Source organism: Vombatus ursinus, unplaced genomic scaffold (assembly GCF_900497805.2).
Source record: "Vombatus ursinus unplaced genomic scaffold, bare-nosed wombat genome assembly UNPS02009994.1, whole genome shotgun sequence".
In the NCBI taxonomy this organism is placed as follows: Eukaryota; Metazoa; Chordata; class Mammalia; order Diprotodontia; family Vombatidae; genus Vombatus; species Vombatus ursinus.
The window spans coordinates 1,144,936-1,165,534 of record NW_020949772.1 but is presented as its reverse complement, the minus strand read 5'-3'; the positions used below and the strand labels follow the sequence as shown (position 1 = coordinate 1,165,534).

Sequence of the window (20,599 nt, the reverse complement as noted above, 5' to 3'; positions counted from 1 at the left end):
TCTATCTATCTATCTATCTATCTATCTATCTATCTATCTATCTATCTATCTATCTACATATAATTTTTCCCCTCCAACTACCCTAATATTGACAAAGGTCTCATGAGTTACAAATATCATCTTTCCATGCAGGAATGTAAACAGTTCAACCTTGATAAGTCTCTTGTGATTTCTTTTTCCTGTTTATCTCTTGATGTTCCACTTAAGTCTCGTATTTCAAAGTCAAATTTTCTATTCAGCTCTGATCTTTTCATCAAGAATGCTTGAAAGTCCTCTATTTCACTGAATGACCATTTTTTTCCCCTGAAGGATTATACTTAGTTTTGCTGGGTAGGTGATTCTTGGTTGTAATCCTATCTCCTTTGTCCTCCAGAATATTATATTCCATGCCCTGCGGTCCCTTAATGTAGAAGCTGCTAAATCTTGTGTTATCCTGATTGTGTTTCCACAATTTTTGAATTGTTTCTTTCTGGCTGCTTGCAATGTTTTCTCCTTGACTTGGGAACTCTGTAATTTGGCTACAGTATTCCTAGGAGTGTTCCTTTGTGGATCTCTTTAAGGAGGAGATCAGTGGATTCTTTCCGTTTCTATTTTGCCCTCTGGTTCTAAAATATCAGGGCAGTTTTCCTTGATAATTTCTTGAAAGATGATGTCTAGGCTCTTTTTTTGATCATGGCTTTCAGATAGTCCAATAATTTTTAAATTCTCTCTCCTGGATCTATTTTCCAGGTCGGTTGTTTTTCCAATGAGATATTTCACATTGCTTTCTAATTTTTCATTCTTTTGGATTTGTTCTACAGTGTCTTGATTTCTCATAAAGTCACTAGCTTCCAATTGCTCTATTCTCATTTTTAAGGAAGTATTTTCTTCGGTAATCTTTTGGACTTCCTTTTCCATTTGTCCAACTTTGCTTTTTAGGGCATTCTTCTCCTCATCGGCTTTTTGGACCTCTTTTGCCATTTGGGTTAGGCTATTTTTTAAGGTATTTTTTTCTTCGGTATTTTTTGGGGCCTCCTTTAGCAAGCTGTTGACTTGTTTTTCATGATTTTCTTGCATCACTCTCATTTCTCTTCCCAGTTTTCCCTCTACTTCTCTTACTTGCTTCTCAAAATTCCTTTTGAGCTCTTCCAAGGCCTGGGACTGATTCATATTTTTCTTGGAGACTTTGGATGTAGGAGCTTTGACTTTGTTGTCTTCTTCTGGTTGTATGTTTTGATCTTCTTTGTCACCAAAGTAAGACAATATAGTCTGACTCTTTTTGCACTGCTTACTTATGATCCTGGCCAATTACTTGAGTTTTAAACTCTTTGTTAAGGTAAGAGTCTATTTCCAATGTGGAGAATGTACTGTCTCAAGCTTCCAGGGTTTGTACAGCTGTTTTCAGAGATACTTGTAGGGACCTGTAAATTTTCAGTTCTTCCAAGGTGGTATGATAAAGGGCGAGGTGTTTCCTCTCCACTACCACAACAAACTCCACCACACCAGCACTCCTTCTCGCCCCAGGACCGCCCCTCAGAACTATGACCCAGATCCAAGCACGGGCAAAGCAAGAGATTCCTGCCTCAGCCCTGGCAAAGAGATCCCTACAATCCCCCTCTGATCAGCCACTCGATTCCTCCTCAGTCTGTGGGCTGGAAGCTCAGGAGACAGCCACTGCCCCAGAGGCTGCACTCGGGACTTGCGACTGAGACCTAGCTCCTTCTCTCACCGCAGTCACAGACTTTTCCCACTGACCTTCTAAGTTGTCTTTGGTGTTCGTGGGTTGAGAAGTCAGGAAACTGCCACAGCGGCCCCTGATTCAATCCTCTGAGGCCTGCTCCGGGTTCGCTGCGGCCCGCGTGCCCTCATCTCACTGCACTCCTCTTCCCACCCGGTGCAATATACCTTTCTGATCAACCATCCAGGCTGTCTTGGGGTGGAAATTTGTTCCACTTTGTATTTTTGTGGGTTCTGCTGCTTTAGAAATTTGTTTAGAGTCATTTTCTATAGGTATTTGGAGGGGTTTGGGGGAGAGCTCAAGCAAGTCACTGCTTTCCCTCCGCCATCTTGGCTCTGCCCCTTCCTTTTTTTTTTTAAAGTTCCTTTTACTCTCAATTCAGACATTTTAATTCCTATATTGCTTCTGCTTGTAGGAGAATCATGAATGGATATATTTTCTGAGGTTCTATGATAAATAGTACAATATAGAAGTATGAAGCAAGAAATTATCATGGGAAATCTTTCAACTTACCTGATCAAATCCAAGTTTATTTTCTTTAACCCTGAAAGCAGAAGCTTTTTTTATTAGAAAACACATACCCATGGAGGAAATAAGGATTTTCTTTTATGTTTATAATGCTATTGCCTTTTAAAATGTTATAATGTGTTTTCATTAAGTCAAAATGCCTGCCCTTCATTTTTAATTTGCATTCCGTGCAAATCCACTTCACCAAGAGAGTTGAAAAATGACCTCAAATAAAAGGTAAAGCTAGAAATGGAATAAAGCAGTTTGGTTTTTACCCTTAAAGACTGCACTTATTATGCCTGTAGTTAAGATGTAAAGCATTTCATTGGTCTTTTAAGATCTGATTCATTTGTTCTTGAATGAATTGTGTTCTAAATAATCACAAGAAAAAAAATCTAGAGCAAATATCTTAGAAAACAAAAGGATAGATTATACAACATCTTAATGTTTAGAGGAGAGTAAAACACAATCTAACACACAGTAGTTGCCCAATAAATATTTGTGGAATTAGAGGAAACACCTTCCTGAACTTGAGTGTGTATATCCATGTATATTACAAGACTAGTTTATTTTGGGCCTATCCAAATGTGATATTAAATTTTCATTTTTTGAAGGAAAATTTTAAAAATTAGGCATGTAACCTAATTTGTATATATAAGAGAGAAATGGAAAAACAAGAGCAAACTTCATTGGAATTCTGATTTTCAGTGCTGGAAAGGATCTTGAAGGCTCTCTTGTCCCATCCTGACCCAGATGGAATGGCTTCCACAACATACATGTGCTCATGCAACGTTTGCTTGAAGAATTCCCATGATGGGGAGTTTGATACTTTATGACCAAGGCCGTGTTGAACAGTTCTATTGTTAGACCTCTTTTTTCTTCCTGGTATCTAGCTTGAATCTGCTTCTCTGGTGCTTCCTGTTGCTTCTAGTTGTTTCTGGTTATTTCATTGATAGATCCAGTGTGTTATGTAGTTGTTCCTTCAGAACAGAATTTTGGTGAATGGTGGTACCCATGGCTGAAGGAGTATGTTCTCAGAGCCCGAAATTGGCCGGAATTATTGCCCCTACTTGTTGACTCATCCCAGGCCCCAGAAAGTGGAGAAAAGCTTGGAGTGAGCCTAGAAAACAATGGCTGTCTTCAGCTGACTTTGGACTTCCCACACCTGAGCCTCAGCCTATTGCTTTCGAAGAAGGGAATCAGGAAACGTAATGGTAATTTTGAAGGTGTTGAGGACAAAGAGGTCAGGTGGAGAGGTCGAAGAGGATAAGGAAACCATGCAAGAAGCAGTAAAAAGTAATGGTTTAATCAGAGGGAGGAGTGGAATATGAGTTGGAAGTCTTTCTCTGTTATTATTTAAACTTAGGATCAGAGATTACTTTCCTTCTACTTTGTACATATCTTGCACGCACGTATTTATTTTCATGTGTTCTCTATAAGAATATGAGTGTGAAAACTGTATCTCCTATGTGCCTGGCACATAGTAGATGCTCCATAAATGCTAAGTAACTGGCTGAGTGACTCAGTTCCCACACTGTACTAGCATTTATAAATGTGAGGAAGTACAGTAAAGTATGAATATTAATGGGAAATAATCATAAAATAGTTCACAGAATCCCCTGCAATTCAGAACACTGTCTTTTCTAAGTTAACTTACCCATTGATCCAACAGATCAATTTTATAATGGACTTTGGAAGTCTTCCCTAAATTGGTTGGTCAGGTGAGTGATTGAATCATTTAGTTACTCACTCACCAAATGTTTATTTAATGCCTGTTCTGTGTTAGGGCCCTGTGCTGGACATTAAGGGGTTACTCAATATATAGGATAGCAGCAGCTTCAAAGTAAAGTGGGGAGATAAGGTAGATAATTAGGATGCAGGTAATAGGTGGAGAGTGTCACAAAAGGGGTACAGAGTTCGGGAGGAGGGGGAGAGAGTGTATGGAGAGGTGGTGACTAGCAAAGTGGAAATGGAGCTGGTAGCATTTGAGTTAGGGGAGATGAAAGCCTTCACTTCCAGATGGAGAAAGCTGAGGAATAGTATTGGGTGAAATAAACTCTCTGGGTTATGGGATAGCAACAGATGAGTAGATTTTCCATAGTTTTAATGAACCTATTATGTAAATTTGGCAGAACTATTTCAAAAATGTTCTTAGGCTTAAAAATTTTTGAGAAAAGTTTCTAGAAGTGTCTTTCACATGCATCACAGCTTCACCTTATCACATTTTATGCTTCCAAAGCAATTTAATCATTTGAATAATACAGATGAATTTTCAACGCTTCAGCAGCCTTTCAAGGTAAAAAACAAAAACAAAAACAAAGACAAAAAAACCACAAACTGCCCTATCACCCAAGTTGTCTGAAAATTCACAAGTTTAAAAAATAACCAAACCAAATCCAAATATCTGCTACACATCTTGTTTGAGAATCTTCTCTGACATGAAATACTTGAAGTTCACAACAGCATTTTGTCTAGCGTTTATACTCCTGGACTTCCGTCCTCTCTCTCTCTCTCTGTCTCTTTCTTTCTCTCTCTCTCTCTCTGTCCTGAACTGCTGTCCTCTCTCTCTTTTTTGAATGAAGCAATTGGGGTTAAGTGACTTGCCCAAAGTCACACAGCTAGTGAGTGTTATATGTCTGAGGCCGGATTTGAACTCAGGTCCTCCTGACTCCACGGCCAGTGCTCTATCCATTGTGCCACCTTGCTGCCCCCTTCCTCTCTTTTGCAACCACTTTATTTGAAACTCCTTGTCTGTACAATGTGTCGATGAGAGTTGATTTTATTCGGATTGCATTACCAGCTCATCACTTATAAAAATAAAGATGGTACTGGAAATAGAGTATTAGCTAAACGTATTCACACTCATCCTTCACGAGGAGAGTGGCATTTTCTGTTGTGCTTTCATCACTTTACAGATTTTGCCTTCACTTTTGTCTTTGGTTGTACTCATTGTTGAGTACAACTGGAGAAGGAATGAATTTATTGGAGAAAAAGCGGCCACTTCTGTTATGATGCTGAAGAGTTAGCAGTATTTAGATGAGTCAGATGTGCTAAATGGATGCTGTTTAGAAATCTGCCCTGGAGGTTTGTGCTGTGGAACTTTTGCTGCTGTTGAAAAGGTCTTTTAATTAAGTTCTCTCTGTACTTCTAGTAAGTAAACTTACTACATGCAGGGAACGAGATCTATATCCTATGCTAAATTTGACTCTTCAGCAAATAGAATTTTAGTGAGGTTCTAAAGTATTAGAAGAATTGGTAGATTGTATTTATGATTTGGTTGAAATGGGAGAAAAATGACAGGCCTTTATTTAAAAAGAAATTGCCTTCAGGCATTAAGGAATATCTTTATTACTAAGCTTTGGAGAGTTCACAAGAATGATGATAGCAGTTATTGAACTAACTAAGCACATTTGACACTAAGCTCTCACATGCTTGTGGATTTAGATAAAATTCCATTTGCTACAGTAATCTTCTTCTTATTACTTCCTAGAAAGTCTTCTGTAATAGAATTCAGGTAGCTCACCCTTAATTAGATTGTATTCACATGGCTTTATCTCTCCGACAAGACAGTAAGCTTTTGGAGGGTAGGGAATTGCATACTTTAAATTTGGCTGTTTGAGAATGCACTGTTGTATGAATTAGTCTTGAGAATGAGAAGTGGTTTTTGTAATAGATCCTTCTGAAAACACGCTTTTGATCTGTGGATATGTAATGGAAGAAGAATCTGAAATTGGGAGTCTCAGAATCATCAGATTTTAGATTTGAAAGAGACTTTGGTAGTCACCTGGGCCAGCTAGTTTTGGGGCTGGAAAAATTGTCATCAGCCTGTCATGTGGTCATCCAGTCTTGCTTGAAGACTTGGGGTGAGGGAGAAGCCACTACTCGCCAAGGTAGCTGTTTCACTTTGGGATAGCTCTTATTCTTAGGAAGTTCTTCCTTATATCAAACCTAACTTTGCCTCTTTGCAACTTTCTCCTATTGGTCCCATTCCTTCTGGGACTGCGTCGGTCCTTCCACATGACAGCCCTTATAAAGCATGAACATGACTACAGTCTCCCTCTTGCCATCCTCACCTGTTTTTCCTTTTCCAGGTTAAACATCCATAGTTCAGCATCCTCATGTGGCACCATCCTGGTCATCAACTTATGGATAATGACCATTTTACCAATGCCTTTCCTAAAATGTGGCACCCAGAATTTCTGAATGCACTACTCCAGATGTGTTCTTACCAGGGCAGAGTACAATAGCACTATTGCTTTCTAACTCCTGGACTGGGTCTCTCTTAATGCAGCCTAAGTTTAAGTCACACTGTGGACTCATCTCATACTGACCTTGCAGTCCACTATAACTCCCAGGTACTTTTTGGATGAACTGTTTTCTAGCTACACTTTTGGGGATAGATTTGAGGTGAGGAAACCAATTAAGAAGCTATTGGAATAATCCAGGGGATGGCCAATGAGGGTCTGAACTAGGATGGTGGCTGTGTGAGTGGAGGAGAGGGGATGCATATGAGGAAATGTTGTGGGGGTAGAATGGACTAGATTTGACATCTGATTAGAGGCGGAGGGTGAGAGAGAGTGAAGAACAGATGCTATCTCTGAGATTATGAACCTGTATAACTGGAAGGATGGTGGTGCCCTCAACAGAAATAGAACAATGTCATCTGCAAATTTTATAAACGTGCCATCAATGCCTTTATCCAAGTCATCAATAAAAAAATATATATTAAATAGCACAAGACCAGATCATAAACCACTGGGAAATTTGATTGGATACCTCCTTCCTAACCAACACAAAGCCATTATTCTTTTGGCCTAGCTGTTTAATCATTTCTAAGTCCATCTAAAATTGTATTGTTGCCTAGCTTACATCTTGTCTTCTTTTTCCATATGATATCATGAGAGATTTTATCTAACGCTTTGCTAAAATCCAAGTAAATTACTTCTGCCATGTTTCTTAGATCTGTCAGTTTACTAAGTACCTTATTAAAAAGGAAATAAAGAAATGAAGTTAGTCTGGCATGATCTTTTCTTGGTCTATTGGGCCCTATTCTTGATAAAACCATATTTGTGCTTTGCGAGCTGTGGCCTTTTCTAGTTATCCCTCCCAATAAAGGATAACACATTCTAGAATTTTACCTTGAATGGAAGTCAAGATCTCTGGCCTATAGTTAGCCAATTCCATTATTTTCCCTGACAGACTAAGCATAATTATGTAGTTGTGCATTGCTTTTAAACCCTGGTCACAGAAAATTAAAAGAAAAAAAAAACACCACCACCATTTTAAAAGAAAATCCAGTGTTGGTCTTGCCTGATCGATCTTTGGTCTTTGAACTGCTAAGGGTTACATTTTGACCTATCCAACTAAATTCACTTAACTTTTGTGCAGTGAAAAAATCCTAGTAGTGTTGATTTAGTTTCAGTGTGATTCCATATTGAACAAAAAAAAATCTACTTAGTATCATAGCTTTTAGAATTATGATCATTTAGAATGAGAATTTAGAATTCAAGCCCCTGATTTTGCAGGTAATGAAAATGAGGCCCACAGGGGGACAGTAGCTAGCCCATGGTCACACAAGTATTAAATATGCAGATTCTGGCTTTGAATCTAGGTCCTCTGGATTCCAAATTTAGCCCTCCTTTCCATTGCACGATGGATATTTTGGCTTGGCTGAAACATTCTGTTGTGCCTTGAGGTTTCATTTGCTTCAGACTGTGGCTGAATACTCTTTTGACATGGTCCTTCCTCCCTGGAGGGTGCTTCTGGTTGGGTGGAAAGACTTTATGGATTGATTTATTTATTGTTCAGTTTCACTTCCACTCGCCTGATTTCTGGGCATCGAGCACTAGCCCCTTTTGACTTGAATGCAAGAAAGTAGCTGCCTCTTTCCCCTTCCTTAGACCTTCTTCTGTCCTTAGTGTACAAAGTAACTGACTAGAGATGTATGTGACAATTCACTGTGTGGCATTTTTCAGACTGTTCGTTATTTCCTTCTCTCAGGTTGATCCAGTGTTTACAAGAGAAGTGAAAGCCAGAGTGGAAAGGTAGGGGGACTGTCCTCACTACACCCCTAAAGAGAGAAAAATGACAAAACAACCTTGCTAGCCTTTCTTCAAAGTAGCAAAGAGACAACAGGCCAGAGTTCATCTCTTATCATCATATATTTCAGAACAGATGGCAGCAGAGGGTCCTAGGAGCTAATTTTAAAAGATAACTATTGAAATTGGACTTTGAATGTGAGATTTCTTTAGCTTCTCTATCACAGGGGTACTTTGGACCTGTACCTCTCTCATTGTATGTGGACTTGAAGAGAATGAAATGCCTAAGAGGTTTCCAAAATAAAAATCTGGGTCACCATCTTCATGCAACTTTCTCTGCAAGAATAATGATAATAATAATAATAACAATAACAAATAACTAGCATTTATATAGCACTTACTATGTGGCAGGCACTGTACTTAGTGCTTTACACATATTATCTCAATTGGTCTTCACAACAACCCTATGAGATTGGTGCTGTTATCTTCATTTTACAGATGAGGAAACTGAGGCAGGTAAAGGTGAAGTGCCTAGCCCAAGGTCACACAGCTAGTGTATGAGTCTGGATCTGAACTCAGGTCTTCCTGACTCCAGGTCCAGCACTCTTCTCTACTGTACCACCAGCTGCCTTGAATAGGCCATAATTTATGTTTCCTTATGGCTAGAAAACATTGTGTATCTTTTCCCCATGCTCTCTCACCCCTGTAAGAAAGTCAAGGAAGATGCTGTTCATGACTTACTTAATTTCTAGGGCAGCTGGGGTACAATTGATGGGGGAGATGTCTCGAGAAGATCTTCACGCCATTGTGAAAAATTGCTTCGCTGTCGTGAATAGCTCCATTTCAGAAGGAATGTCAGCTGCAGTTCTGGAGGTAATTATATATCACTTGACTGTTGAATGTGGAAACCTGAAATTGCCCATCACTCCTTGGCTTATTTATAGAAGTGAAGTCTTTGTCAATAAAGTTCTGCACGTTTCACAATTGGGAGGGCGATGCTGTTTTTTCTGGAGTCTACAAGGAGCTTTTTCCATAGTTGATATTTTAAATAAATCATTTTCATTGCTACTTCCCTTTTCAAGGGACAAAATAAAATAAAACCACGAATGTGTGTGGTGCCCTTCTGCCCCTGCAAATATCTTTGTTTGGGAAGGAAGTCGACTTAAGAAAGGTCTGAGCAAGAACTCAGACATAAAAATGGTGTGCTTCTGATAGAAATATTCCTTTTTTTTCCTTCTCCTGCCTACCTTGTAGTGTTAGAGACTGCTGAGACAGTGCTGGGCAGTAGTATAGAGAAAATCTGAGGAAAGAATGGTAGGTTGGGAAGGGGAATCCTAGTAGTAAGCAGCTTGGTTAATCCGTTGGTTACCCACAAGTAGATTGGACTTTCAGCAGACAGCACCGAAAGACCTTCCCATTGGGTTAGGTTTCTGTATTTTTAATGCCCATTGGTACCAATGACCAACCTCTTTGAGAAAGACACACTGAAGACTAATAGGTTTCTGGAGAGGATGGTCAGGGTGTCAGAGCGCACTCATGTAGCTTTGGTGAAAGTGTAATGGGGTCATAGATGAACCTCTTCACTGTTTCCATATTCAGCCACAATGGACTACAATATAGCTTCATCTACATTGGCCAAGTTGTGTGTAATATGCGAGATCATGCCTTGTGGGATCACCAGTGCTGTCCATATCTGAGGAGTCATTGTTAATAAGCCAGGAGAGCAGATGATGGACAGTGCAGTACTGGAATAAAGAAGTTGTGTTATTAACACTAGTGCTACAACTTTAGCAAAATGACTTTCATATAGAGGAACACCTTATTTACACTTTATGACTAGCTTGAATTTCAGCTGTCAGAAAATCACATCTTATATAACAGCAAATCTTACCCCCCAAGCAGCTGGCTGTACCAACCTTAGTTATTCAAAGGGTTGATGTGAGCCTCAATGTGATCATATATAGAAAATCCTCTGGAAACCCTTAGGGACTACAGAAATTGCAGTTACTGTCATTATACCTTGGGGAGGTGGTAAGGTGGGGTAAGTCACCAGCATTTCCCCAAATAGCAAGCATTTTCCATGCTTTGTTTTTAAGTTCAACATGTTCCAGCATCCTGGAGGGTAATCTCAGGGTGGAAGGTCCTTAAGTAACTCCTGATAAAATCAGCAATTATTCTTCGTTGGGTATCAGATAAATAAGCTCATCACTTTAGAGTCCTTCCAGAACTGTGCTCAATTTACTATTCTAAATATAGTACTTTATATTAGGACATCACATGAGACCTATTTTGCTTATCTTCTCTAACCTCCCAAAGAGGGCCCTCAAATATTCATTAACTTTCATATAAAGTGTCATCTTGTGTTAAAGCAAGAGTCAAAAAGTTTAAATCATCCATTCTCTGTGCTGTCTGAGACCTGGATGAAGGACATGAAGTCCAACTGCTCACAAATCCCTCTGCAGCTTCTGTGATCAGTACTCACCTTTTGTCCATATGCATCCTATTTTCTGTTTCACTAAATGCATTTCTTGCGATTATATTTCTAGTTGTCCTTTATATTTTCCATTATTTCTGTATCAGTCCTTGCTGGGTTATTATTTCATCACGGGTACTTCTACCATACTTCTATTTATTCAGCTGGATACCAGTTACCCTCACATTAAGCTCTGAAAGACATTCTGTTATTTTACCAGAGCTCGGTGTTCCTAAAACTGCATGGACTTGAAGCAGTGGGGGCAAAATAAACCAGTCATAGTAGAACTGACCTACATTGTTCATTTGATATTTTCCCTGAATGTGATGCCATTTCACAAAACAAAATGGAAAACACAGAAGCAGTCCACCCATTTCTATCTCTGCAATGATAGGGAAAATTTCCATAGCTCAGAATCACTTGTTTTCTCCCCGTGTTCTTGTATAGCTAGATGTCAAGAATCCAAACATTTCCAAGGCCTATAGCCTAATGTTTAGTCTTCACTGTGTTTTGGAGTTTGCTTTTTAGCTATAGCTGTTGACATAAAATGTTTTACTACCTTTTTTAACCTTGAAAAGGTGAATTCTTGCAATAACAGTCATCAGGTTTTCATTGAATTGATTTCTTACATATAAATATATTTCCCCCTTTTTAAAAATCAGTTTTCTTTTTGTTGAGGGAATGGGGGTAGAATTCATCGAGTACTTTGCTAGCACATATATGTCACATGGCAATCCACTATCATTTCAGTGGAGCAATTTAGTGAATTGCTGTCAAATCTTATTTCTTTCTAAGGCAAGACTATTCTGACTGCCTTAAAAAGTTGATTTTGTGTTCTTCTTAAAACTCTTAACCCATCTTTGGCCCTAGACTTTTAATTAAATCAGGTCTGAAAAACCTAGGGATATATATAATTAAAATTAACTCACCCAAAATACTTGATCATTGAATAAGTGTTTTGTGTTTTGTTTTGTTTTGTTAGTTTGTTTTAACTTTGAAGGAAGTAATCTCTTGGTCCCTCAATAAGATATATTTTCCAAAAGACATATAAGCAATAAAATTCCATTTGTTAGCTTACTTCTCTTTGAGATAGTCTTACGGTAGCCAAAATTTTGTTTTGGTTAGGTGACAGGGAGAGGGATAAACAGTAACTAAAATATCTCTGTAGTGGGCTATGGAAATCATCTTTGACTTGAAATACTACAACATGTTTTGAAGACACAGTAAAGCAACATAAATTTTATCAAACAGTAGGATGCACAGCAAATCCTGAATTTAATTGAATTTTTTATAATTGATTTTATATTATATATTATATAATTATTATATTATGTAAATATGTAATAAAATATATAAAATTATATAATAAAATATATTATGTTATAATTGAATTTAAACCCACAAAGCTTTGTGTGGTTCCAAATACTTGTTCTGTTCATGTCCTCTGTCTGTGAGAAACACAATTGTTTTTACAATGAAAGAGGCATTGCCAACTGATGTAAAGCTAATGGAAACTTACTTGGAGAGGAAAAGAAGGAATTATCTTGAAATTTTCACAGAATCCTAGATCATCAGAGTCTGGGGTCACCAATTCCAACCCAAACATGAATAAGAAAGCACTTCTACAAGGTGCCTAATCAGTTCAACAAGCATTTATTAAATACCTACTGTGTTCTGGGCACTGTGCTAGGCACTGAAGCTACAAAGACAGAAATGAAGCATCCCCTGCCCCTAAAGAACATTCAACCATTGCTAGCTCAGATGTGGTCTAATCAGACCATACGAGCTATAAGCTGTGAAGATGGGTGATACAAGGTCAGGCATAGAAAAGGTGAGGTCGTGGGTCATAAAAAGCTTAACCTTTGACTAACAAGCAATGAAAATTGGGGGAACACTATTTCATTGCCAATTGATATTTATGGTCTATATACCCAGATTCTCCCACCATAGGCATTACTCCCTTCTGCCAAATTCTAGCAAATAAGTAGATTCTTTTGGGTCACAGCCATAGTCTAAAGGGACCATTCAATGTAGAGCCATTGTCCTATGAGAAATTGGGATTTTAAAATTATCCACTAATGGAATTTGTATATTAGGATTATAAGGCTGGTCATCTCTGGAAACAAATTACAGCACCATTATAAGAGCTTATTATTACATGGAGTTACTGATATCATGTGTCATTGGCAGAACAAAGGTCCTCATTCAAGACGCCAAGCGAGCCACTTAATTTAGCCATATTCCCTAAATCACTGGCCAGCAAAAGCCTGATAGAATATGGCTGCTTGCCTACAAAGCATTCCCTGACACCAGGTAAACAGAAGGGGTTAGCTATTTTTTCTGGAAATAATCATTGCTGGTCTCTGTGTAGCACTTTTAAGGATTGCAAAAGAATTTTATGCATTTTAGCTCATTTGTGTTTTTCTGTGTGTGTGTGTGCATGTGTGTATGTGTGTGTGTGTGTGTGTCTCTACGCACACATACACGCACACTTAAGCTCTGTCTGCCTCAGTTTCTTCAACTATAAAATGAAGATAATAATAGTACCAATCTCCCAGGGCTGTTATGAGGATCAAATTGTAAAGCATTTAGCATGGTGCCAGGCCCACAGTAGGCACTTAATAAATGCTGGTGGTTTCCTTCCTTCTTCCCATCCTTCTGTGAGCTAGGTATTAGAGATCTTATTTGTTCAATTGTCTTTCAGTCGTATCTGACTCTTCGTGACCCCATTTGGGGTTTTCTTGGCAAAGATACTGGAGTGGTTTGCCATTTATTTCTTCATCTGATTTTACAGATGAGGAAACTGAGGGAAACGAAAATAAGTGACTTGCCCAGAGTCACATAGCTAGTAAGAGTCTGAGGCTATTTGAACTCCCAAAGAGGAATCTTCCTGACTGCATGCCCAGTGTTCTATCACTGTGCCATCTAGCTGCTCTAGAGATCTTATTATCCCCATTTTATAGATGAAGAAATTGAAGCCTAGAGAAATGACATGTCTTGCCCAAAGGTAGTAAGGAACAGAATCAGCATTCGAGCCCAGGCCCTTTCATTACAAATCCAGTGCTCTCTCTACTGCTTCCCTTTGCTTGAGTAAGGCTGGGTCAGCCCATCAACTCCTTCGATAGTCTGTTTTAGGTACCCCTTTTTCAGAATGTTCTTGACATATTGATCCAGCCCTTTCTACCTGATTCCACCTATCATTCTTAGAAAGGGAAGGCATGCTCAGTTCACAATCTGTGATCTTTCTGGTCCCTTCTTCGTCCTGTCTGCCTGCCAAAGAAATGCGTTCAGTCCTCAACGGCGCCCAGCCCACTTGTACTGGAAGAAGATTACTCATCAGGGAAAGCAATGATGTTAATTAAAAATGTATTCTCCCACCTGTCGGTGAATCAGTATAAAATGTAACCTCTGAGAGGTGGGTTTTCTCAGTGTCATAGCAGTAATTGTGCCCAGAACGCTGTTCTCATCTCTGAGCTTTCCAGGTTTCCAAATCCGCTTACAGCGATTAAAAATTCAGGTGTTTTTCAAACATGTGACAGGCAGAAATGTCTGAACTTTCCTCAAGGCTGCATTCTCATGAAGTTCTGGAGACCAGTCAACAGGAGGCAGTGCTTTTGCAAATTAGGTTCTTCTCTCCAAAAACAGTCCTTAAAATGATTACTATCAGCCCACCTGTCTTCTTTTCCTCTTTACATTCTTTAGGCAATGGACCTGGAAGTTCCTGTGTTGGTAAGAAACATTCCTGGCAACGCGGCCATTGTTAAGCATGAAGAGACAGGATTATTGTTCTCCCATCCTCAGGTAATAAACACACCCAGGCCTAACTAAACACGTCAATAAAAGTTTATTTCCCTTTTGAAGGGGGAAATAATAGTGTTTCCGGTTGATCTGCCTGTCTGTAGATGAGAGTGCATACATTGTTTTCTCCTGTGAAAAGCAATTTCTATGGCTTAGCAGATTCTATGAATCAAAGCTCTGAAATGGGTTCACATGAGCATATACAGTAAACTCTGCATTAGGGAAAGGTAGCTTTCTAGAAGAATGTAACAAGTAGAAAACTCCATTTTAGGGTCCTAGACCATAAAACTATGGATTTGAGTTCCTCAGAGGTTATTGGGTCAAATCCCTTCATTTTATAATTGGGGAAACTGAGGTCCCAGATTGCCCTTACCGATCATAAGGGACAAAAACCAGGATTTGAACCTGCAATATCTTCCTCTAAATCCAGTACTCTTCCCACTATACCACAACTTTCAGGCTTGTTTTAGAAATTGAAATTAATTAAAAAACAACACATTAACCTGAAACTGTGAGCCAAAGAAATATACTATAGAAATTAACCCTTGAAGATTACAAGCAACACAAATATATGTTTGGTTGGTTGACTTCCAAATTGCCAATAAGTGAATTTTAATCCCTCCTCTAATTCCTCAAAATAGTCCTGAGCTATCCTCAACACCTAATGAAGGTGTGTGCTCTTGGATGCAAACTATTTCTGCCATCAGTACAGGCAGGAGAGAAGAAACCTTGCTGACGGGACTCTTTCGCAAGGACCTGAAGTCAGGTTTCAGTGAGGGCTTGTGCGGAACAGAGGAAGGAAGGCTAACTGGGTCTTCTGATCTCATGTAACTGCTCGTTAAGTTGTTCCTTTTAATATCTGGAAAGACCTTGTAGACCTATGAGGTTTATGATTGTTTTTACCAGTCACTGCTTTAGTCGTGAGGCACAAGGCGTAGCGTAGGCCTACCTGCCCACAAAGTTAAAGCTACAAGCTTAAGTACCTAGCCTTTAATGGGGATCCTACAAAGCATGTCAAATGCTGGGGTTGAGCCCCCGATGCCATTTCTGTATTTTTTTTCCAACATGCTTTGAAAGATTCTTGCTAGACAGCAGATGTCTCACACGGCTTTTTGTTAAATAGACACGCTCGTACTTTGCCTATCACAGGATAGCAGCTGTTACTTTAAAAAACAAGCCTTTTAATTAAGTCAGTGACTAGGGTTGTATTAAAATCTAAACTAAGAAACTCAGGTGAGATTAAGTAGCGGTTTCCTCCCTACTAGTACTTTAAAAATCCATTTGATATATGAATAAATAATGGTTTCTGTGTTAGCTTTGAGGACATTCATTTACAGAGATCTGTGCTTTTAAAGTTAATGTTACCATGATAGGTATTTTAAGGGTTCGGGCTAAATCTTATCTTCATGGAGACTGTAGTGATTTTTTTTCCCATAATTCAACTTGTAAAAGAAGCCAGGTATTATATATCAAGATGAACCTGTCCATCCCTTTCCTTCATCTTCCTTATCCTCTCCTCTACTTCTCCCCCTGCTCATGTCTAATAGTTTTGTTGAGTCTATCTCTGCAAAAATCTTACTCACTTCTTTCCTCCTTCCCATCCACAATAACTTTCTAAGTGATCTTCATCCTCATTTTCTCTCAATTCCAATGCATCTTCGGTATTCCTGTGAGTGTAATATTTGATGCGGTATGTCAATCACCCTGCTCAAAGCTTGTCAATTTAAATCCAGCCTCAGACCTTTACTAGCTGTGTAACCCTGGTCAAGCCACTCCTCTGTTTGACTCAGTTTCCTCATCTGTAAAAAAGGATACTAATAGAACCTGCCTTGCAGGACTGTTGTGAGGATCAAATAAGATAATATTTGTAATGTTCTTAGCACAGTGCCTGGCACAGAACCTATTATCATTATTATTTTTTTCCCATTTCATCTCCCTCTATGCCCAATCCAATCATCTAGTTTATTCACCCAAATACACACTCTGCTCTCTTTTTATTTTTTTAATTATTTCTTTGCTTTTACTCATACTGTTCCCTCTGCCTACAATGCCTTTCCCTCCCCCAGCTTTTCCTGGCAGTCCCTCAAGGACCTGTGTTCTAGTGCTATTGCCCTTTACAAAACCTCTCCTGATCTGTTCTTCTCCTGACCACACCTAGGTCATTTCTTATTTCTTCTGTGTTACCATAGAACTCTGTAGCTCTTCTGTAGGGCACCAGGGGCCCAAGATCATTGTCATTTCATGTTTTATCTTGCCTGCTGATCTGCATACTCCTATAGGGCAGGGTGGTGGCTCAATCTTTTTTTATCTTTCCCATAACCACGGGGTTAACAAACATTTGTTCAATTGAATCAATTATTTATAGAGCTGTTTGATCACACCCTTAGTGGCACATTCATCATGTGTATCCGCAGTTAATCTGTCTCTGAAATACTTTTCTTTATTTTAGCAGTCTTCTTTTAAAACGTCCACACCTATGACAATAAAAATCCAGTTTTCTGGTTTTTCCTTCCTGAACATATGGAGAGTCTATTTAGTGATGTTTTTATGATAACTACAGCACCAGCTCTCCCTTGCCATTTCCTGTAATTCAATCCATTATAGATGTTCTCCCTTGAGATTTTTACATATAGCATTAAAACCATTTCTGTAGATTGAATTAAGAGCCACTATGGTGGTATGATTTGAGGGACTTCACAGTCTTCTTGTTATTCTGTCTTTTTTCAGTCCTGTCTGACTCTTTGTGACCCCATGTGGGGTGTTCTTGGCAAAGATACTGGAATCGTTCATCATTTCCTTCTCCAGCTCATTTTACACATGGTGAAACTGAGGCAAACAGGGTTAAGTGACTTGCCCAGGGTCACACAACTAATAAGTATCTGAGGACAGATTTGAACTCAGGAAGAGTCTTTCTGACTCCAGGCCCAGCACTCTATCTACTGTACCACCTACCTGCTTATCACTGTCCTCACCTGTTGCCAATATCTCCTTTACTATCTATAATAGTATTAGAAATTACTATTAGTCAACCTTTGGGATATGGCATTTTATTTCACAAAGTTCCTATGCAAATTGAAATACATCATCTAGTAGGGTAATATGTATTATATATTACACATATATAAAATATATATATTCCTACATAGACTAATATTAGCACATAGACTAGTTTATGAATTGAGTTCTGATAAAAGGACACAGGATAGATAAGTTTTGATACGGAGATAGATAAGGAAAAACATGATTCATAAATATGGATCTCTTCCAATTCAGATCACAATCCCTCAATGATGTCATAGATCATGTATCATGGATTTTGAGCTGTAAAGGAGGGACCAAAGAGGCCCTCTAGATTAGTCCCCTTATTTTGATGATGAGGAAACTGAGGCCTGGAAAGGTGAGGTCACACAGGTAGTAACTGATGGAGGTGAGATTTGAAACCACACCTTCACACTCTAAATCTGTTGTCTTACCCCGTGGGACTCTTTTCCTAAATCCTCCCGAAGGAAGATGTCCAAAATGTTAGATGTCTTCCCCTTCATTCTTAGGATACCTTGAGGTCACCTGTGTAGCACCTGGGCCATCTATCTTCTTTCTCGATTTTTTTTATTACCTAACTGGTCCATCACCTTCTTCGCCCAGACCACAGGGGCCTAATTCTTTCTCAGTCACTAGGATTGCAGAGCTATCCGAGAGTTCCAACCTTGGAGAAGTCAGACTTGGTAAGGGTTTGGACTTAATGCTTTGTTAACAGGACCCTAGAATGTGTGTCCCCCTAGACAATGTTTATTCCTTCTCCTGTGATGGACAGATTCTCAGCTCCTGCTCTCCTTAGCATTATCTCCTTGAATTATGCTTCATAGTCAACATCTATGGAGTTGAAAATACTCTTTTTCTCCCTGTGGTCTCCTAGTAATAACAACAGCAATAATAATGACAACAGCTAGCACTTAAGGAGTGTTTTAAGGTTTTCAAACTACTTTACAAATATCTCATTTTATCCTCACAACAACCCTAGAGCCATGAGATAGAGTGTCTAGTACAGATAAATTGACGTAAATTTAAAGGTAACTCAGTTTATTTTCGAGATGTTTCAAAAATAAGAGTATTCCAGAAGCATAGAAAGTATTACATATTATACTACCAATCATCAAGATTCTCATCAAAACCCTGTGAGGTGTGTGCTATTATTATCTGGATTTAGAGGTGAGGAAACTGATGCTCAGAGATGTGAGATGTTTTGCTCATGATCACATAGATTTTAAGTATCTGAGACATGATTTCAACCCTGACTTTTTGAATCATGAATACTAGCAATAGGGTCTTGCACATAGAGGATGCGAAATCAATGTTTATGAATGTTTTCTTGAAGGGAACAGGGTCAAAGGATAGATGGAGTTTAATTTTACACATCGTGATTTGATGTGACAGCAGAGCATTAAGAATCATAGAAATCTTAGAGTTGGATGTGAAACCAATAGTCTTTTAGTACAGCCTCCCAGCCTATGCTTCTATATTTCCAGTGCTTAGTCAGAAATTGGAAATCCTAGATTGTCGCACAGGTGTGTGGTCAGGACTGGAGAGAATTGGGAGTCATACAATCACTACCAAATCTCTAAGTTGGAAGGGCCTCAGAGGATATCTAGTCCAATGTGCCTGAACAAGAATACGTCTCCTCAATATCCATTTTCCTGACATCAAGCCTAGATTTGCCACTTTGCAACTTCCACACATGTCTTCTATTTCCACTCTCAGGGGTTAATCTGATTGAGTCTTAATCTCCTACAAAACAGCCTTTCAGATACTTGAAGACAGCTATCATATGCCCTTAATTCTTCTCTTTTCCAGGGTAAATATTCCCATTTCTTTCAGATTATCCTTAGAGGGCAAGAACTCAAGGATTTCATCAACCTGATAATCCTCCTTAGCTTGCCAGGGGCTTTCCTAAAGTCTGGTCTTTTCATCGTGAATGCCTGGAAGTCCTCTATTTCATTAAATATCATTTTCCTTCCTGTATGATTATACCCAGATAAATTATTCTTGATTGTAAATCCTAGCTCCTTTGCCTTCTCTTAGAATAGCATATTCCAAGCCTTCTGCTCCTCAATGGTGGTAGCCGCTAAATCTTGTGTGACACTGACTGTGGCTTCACCATATTTGAATGATTTCTTTCTGGCTGCATGTAGTAATTTCTCCTTGACCTGAGAGCTCTGGAATTTGGCTATGGTATTCTTAGGAGTTTTCTTTTTGGGATGTCTTTTAGGAGGTCATAGGTGAATTCTTTCAATTTCTATTTTACCCTCTGGTTCTTACGTATCAGGACAGTTTTCCTTCATAATTTCTTGAAATAAGATGTTTAGGCCCTTTCTTTGATCTTGGCTTTCAGTAGTCCAGCGATTCTTTTTTTTTTAAAGGTAATTGGGGTTAAGTGACTTGCCCAGGGTCACACAGCTAGTAAGTGTCAAGTATTTGATCTGAGGCCAGATTTGAACTCAGGTCCTCCTGACTTCAGGGTCGGTGCTCTATCCACTGTGCCACCTACCTGCCCCAAGTCCATAATTCTTAAATTATCTCTTCTCCATCTATTTTCCAGGTCAGTTGTTTTTCCAATGAGATATTTCACATTTTCTTTAATTCTTTCATTCTTTTGACTTTGTTTCATTGTTTCTTTATTTCTCATGGAATCATTACCTTCCACTTGACGAATTTTAGTTTTTAAGGATTATTTTCTTCATTGAGTTTTTGTACCACTTTTTTTCATTTGGCCAATTCTGCTTCTGCTTTCAGGTTTTTTTTTCTTTTTTTCATTTTGGTGCTCTTTGACCAAGCTGTTAATTCTTTTTTCATAATTTTCTTGCATTGCTCTCATTTCTTTTCTTATTTTTTCCTCCACCATTGTTATTTGGTTTTTTAAAAATAATTTCATTTGCATTTTTCCTTTGGCTTTTGCTTGTAGCTGTTTTCACATTATTGTCTTCTTATGAATTTGTGTCTTGATCTTCTTTGTCACCATTGTACCTCTTTATGGTCAGGTTCTTTTGTTGTTGTTGTTGTTGTTGTTGTTTG

At 38.7% G+C, this 20,599-nt stretch overlaps 1 protein-coding gene across 1 annotated transcript in view; it reads left to right on the top strand.

The window, feature by feature from the left end:
* The window catches only part of GLT1D1 (glycosyltransferase 1 domain containing 1), a 109,435-nt gene that overhangs the window by 72,659 nt on the left and 16,177 nt on the right, over positions 1–20,599 (top strand). Inside the window, exons 9-11 of the mRNA XM_027853558.1 lie at positions 8,225–8,268; positions 9,015–9,135; positions 14,438–14,536. Of these exons, the coding sequence (XP_027709359.1) occupies positions 8,225–8,268; positions 9,015–9,135; positions 14,438–14,536 (264 nt within the window). The remainder of the gene's footprint in view (positions 1–8,224; positions 8,269–9,014; positions 9,136–14,437; positions 14,537–20,599) is intronic.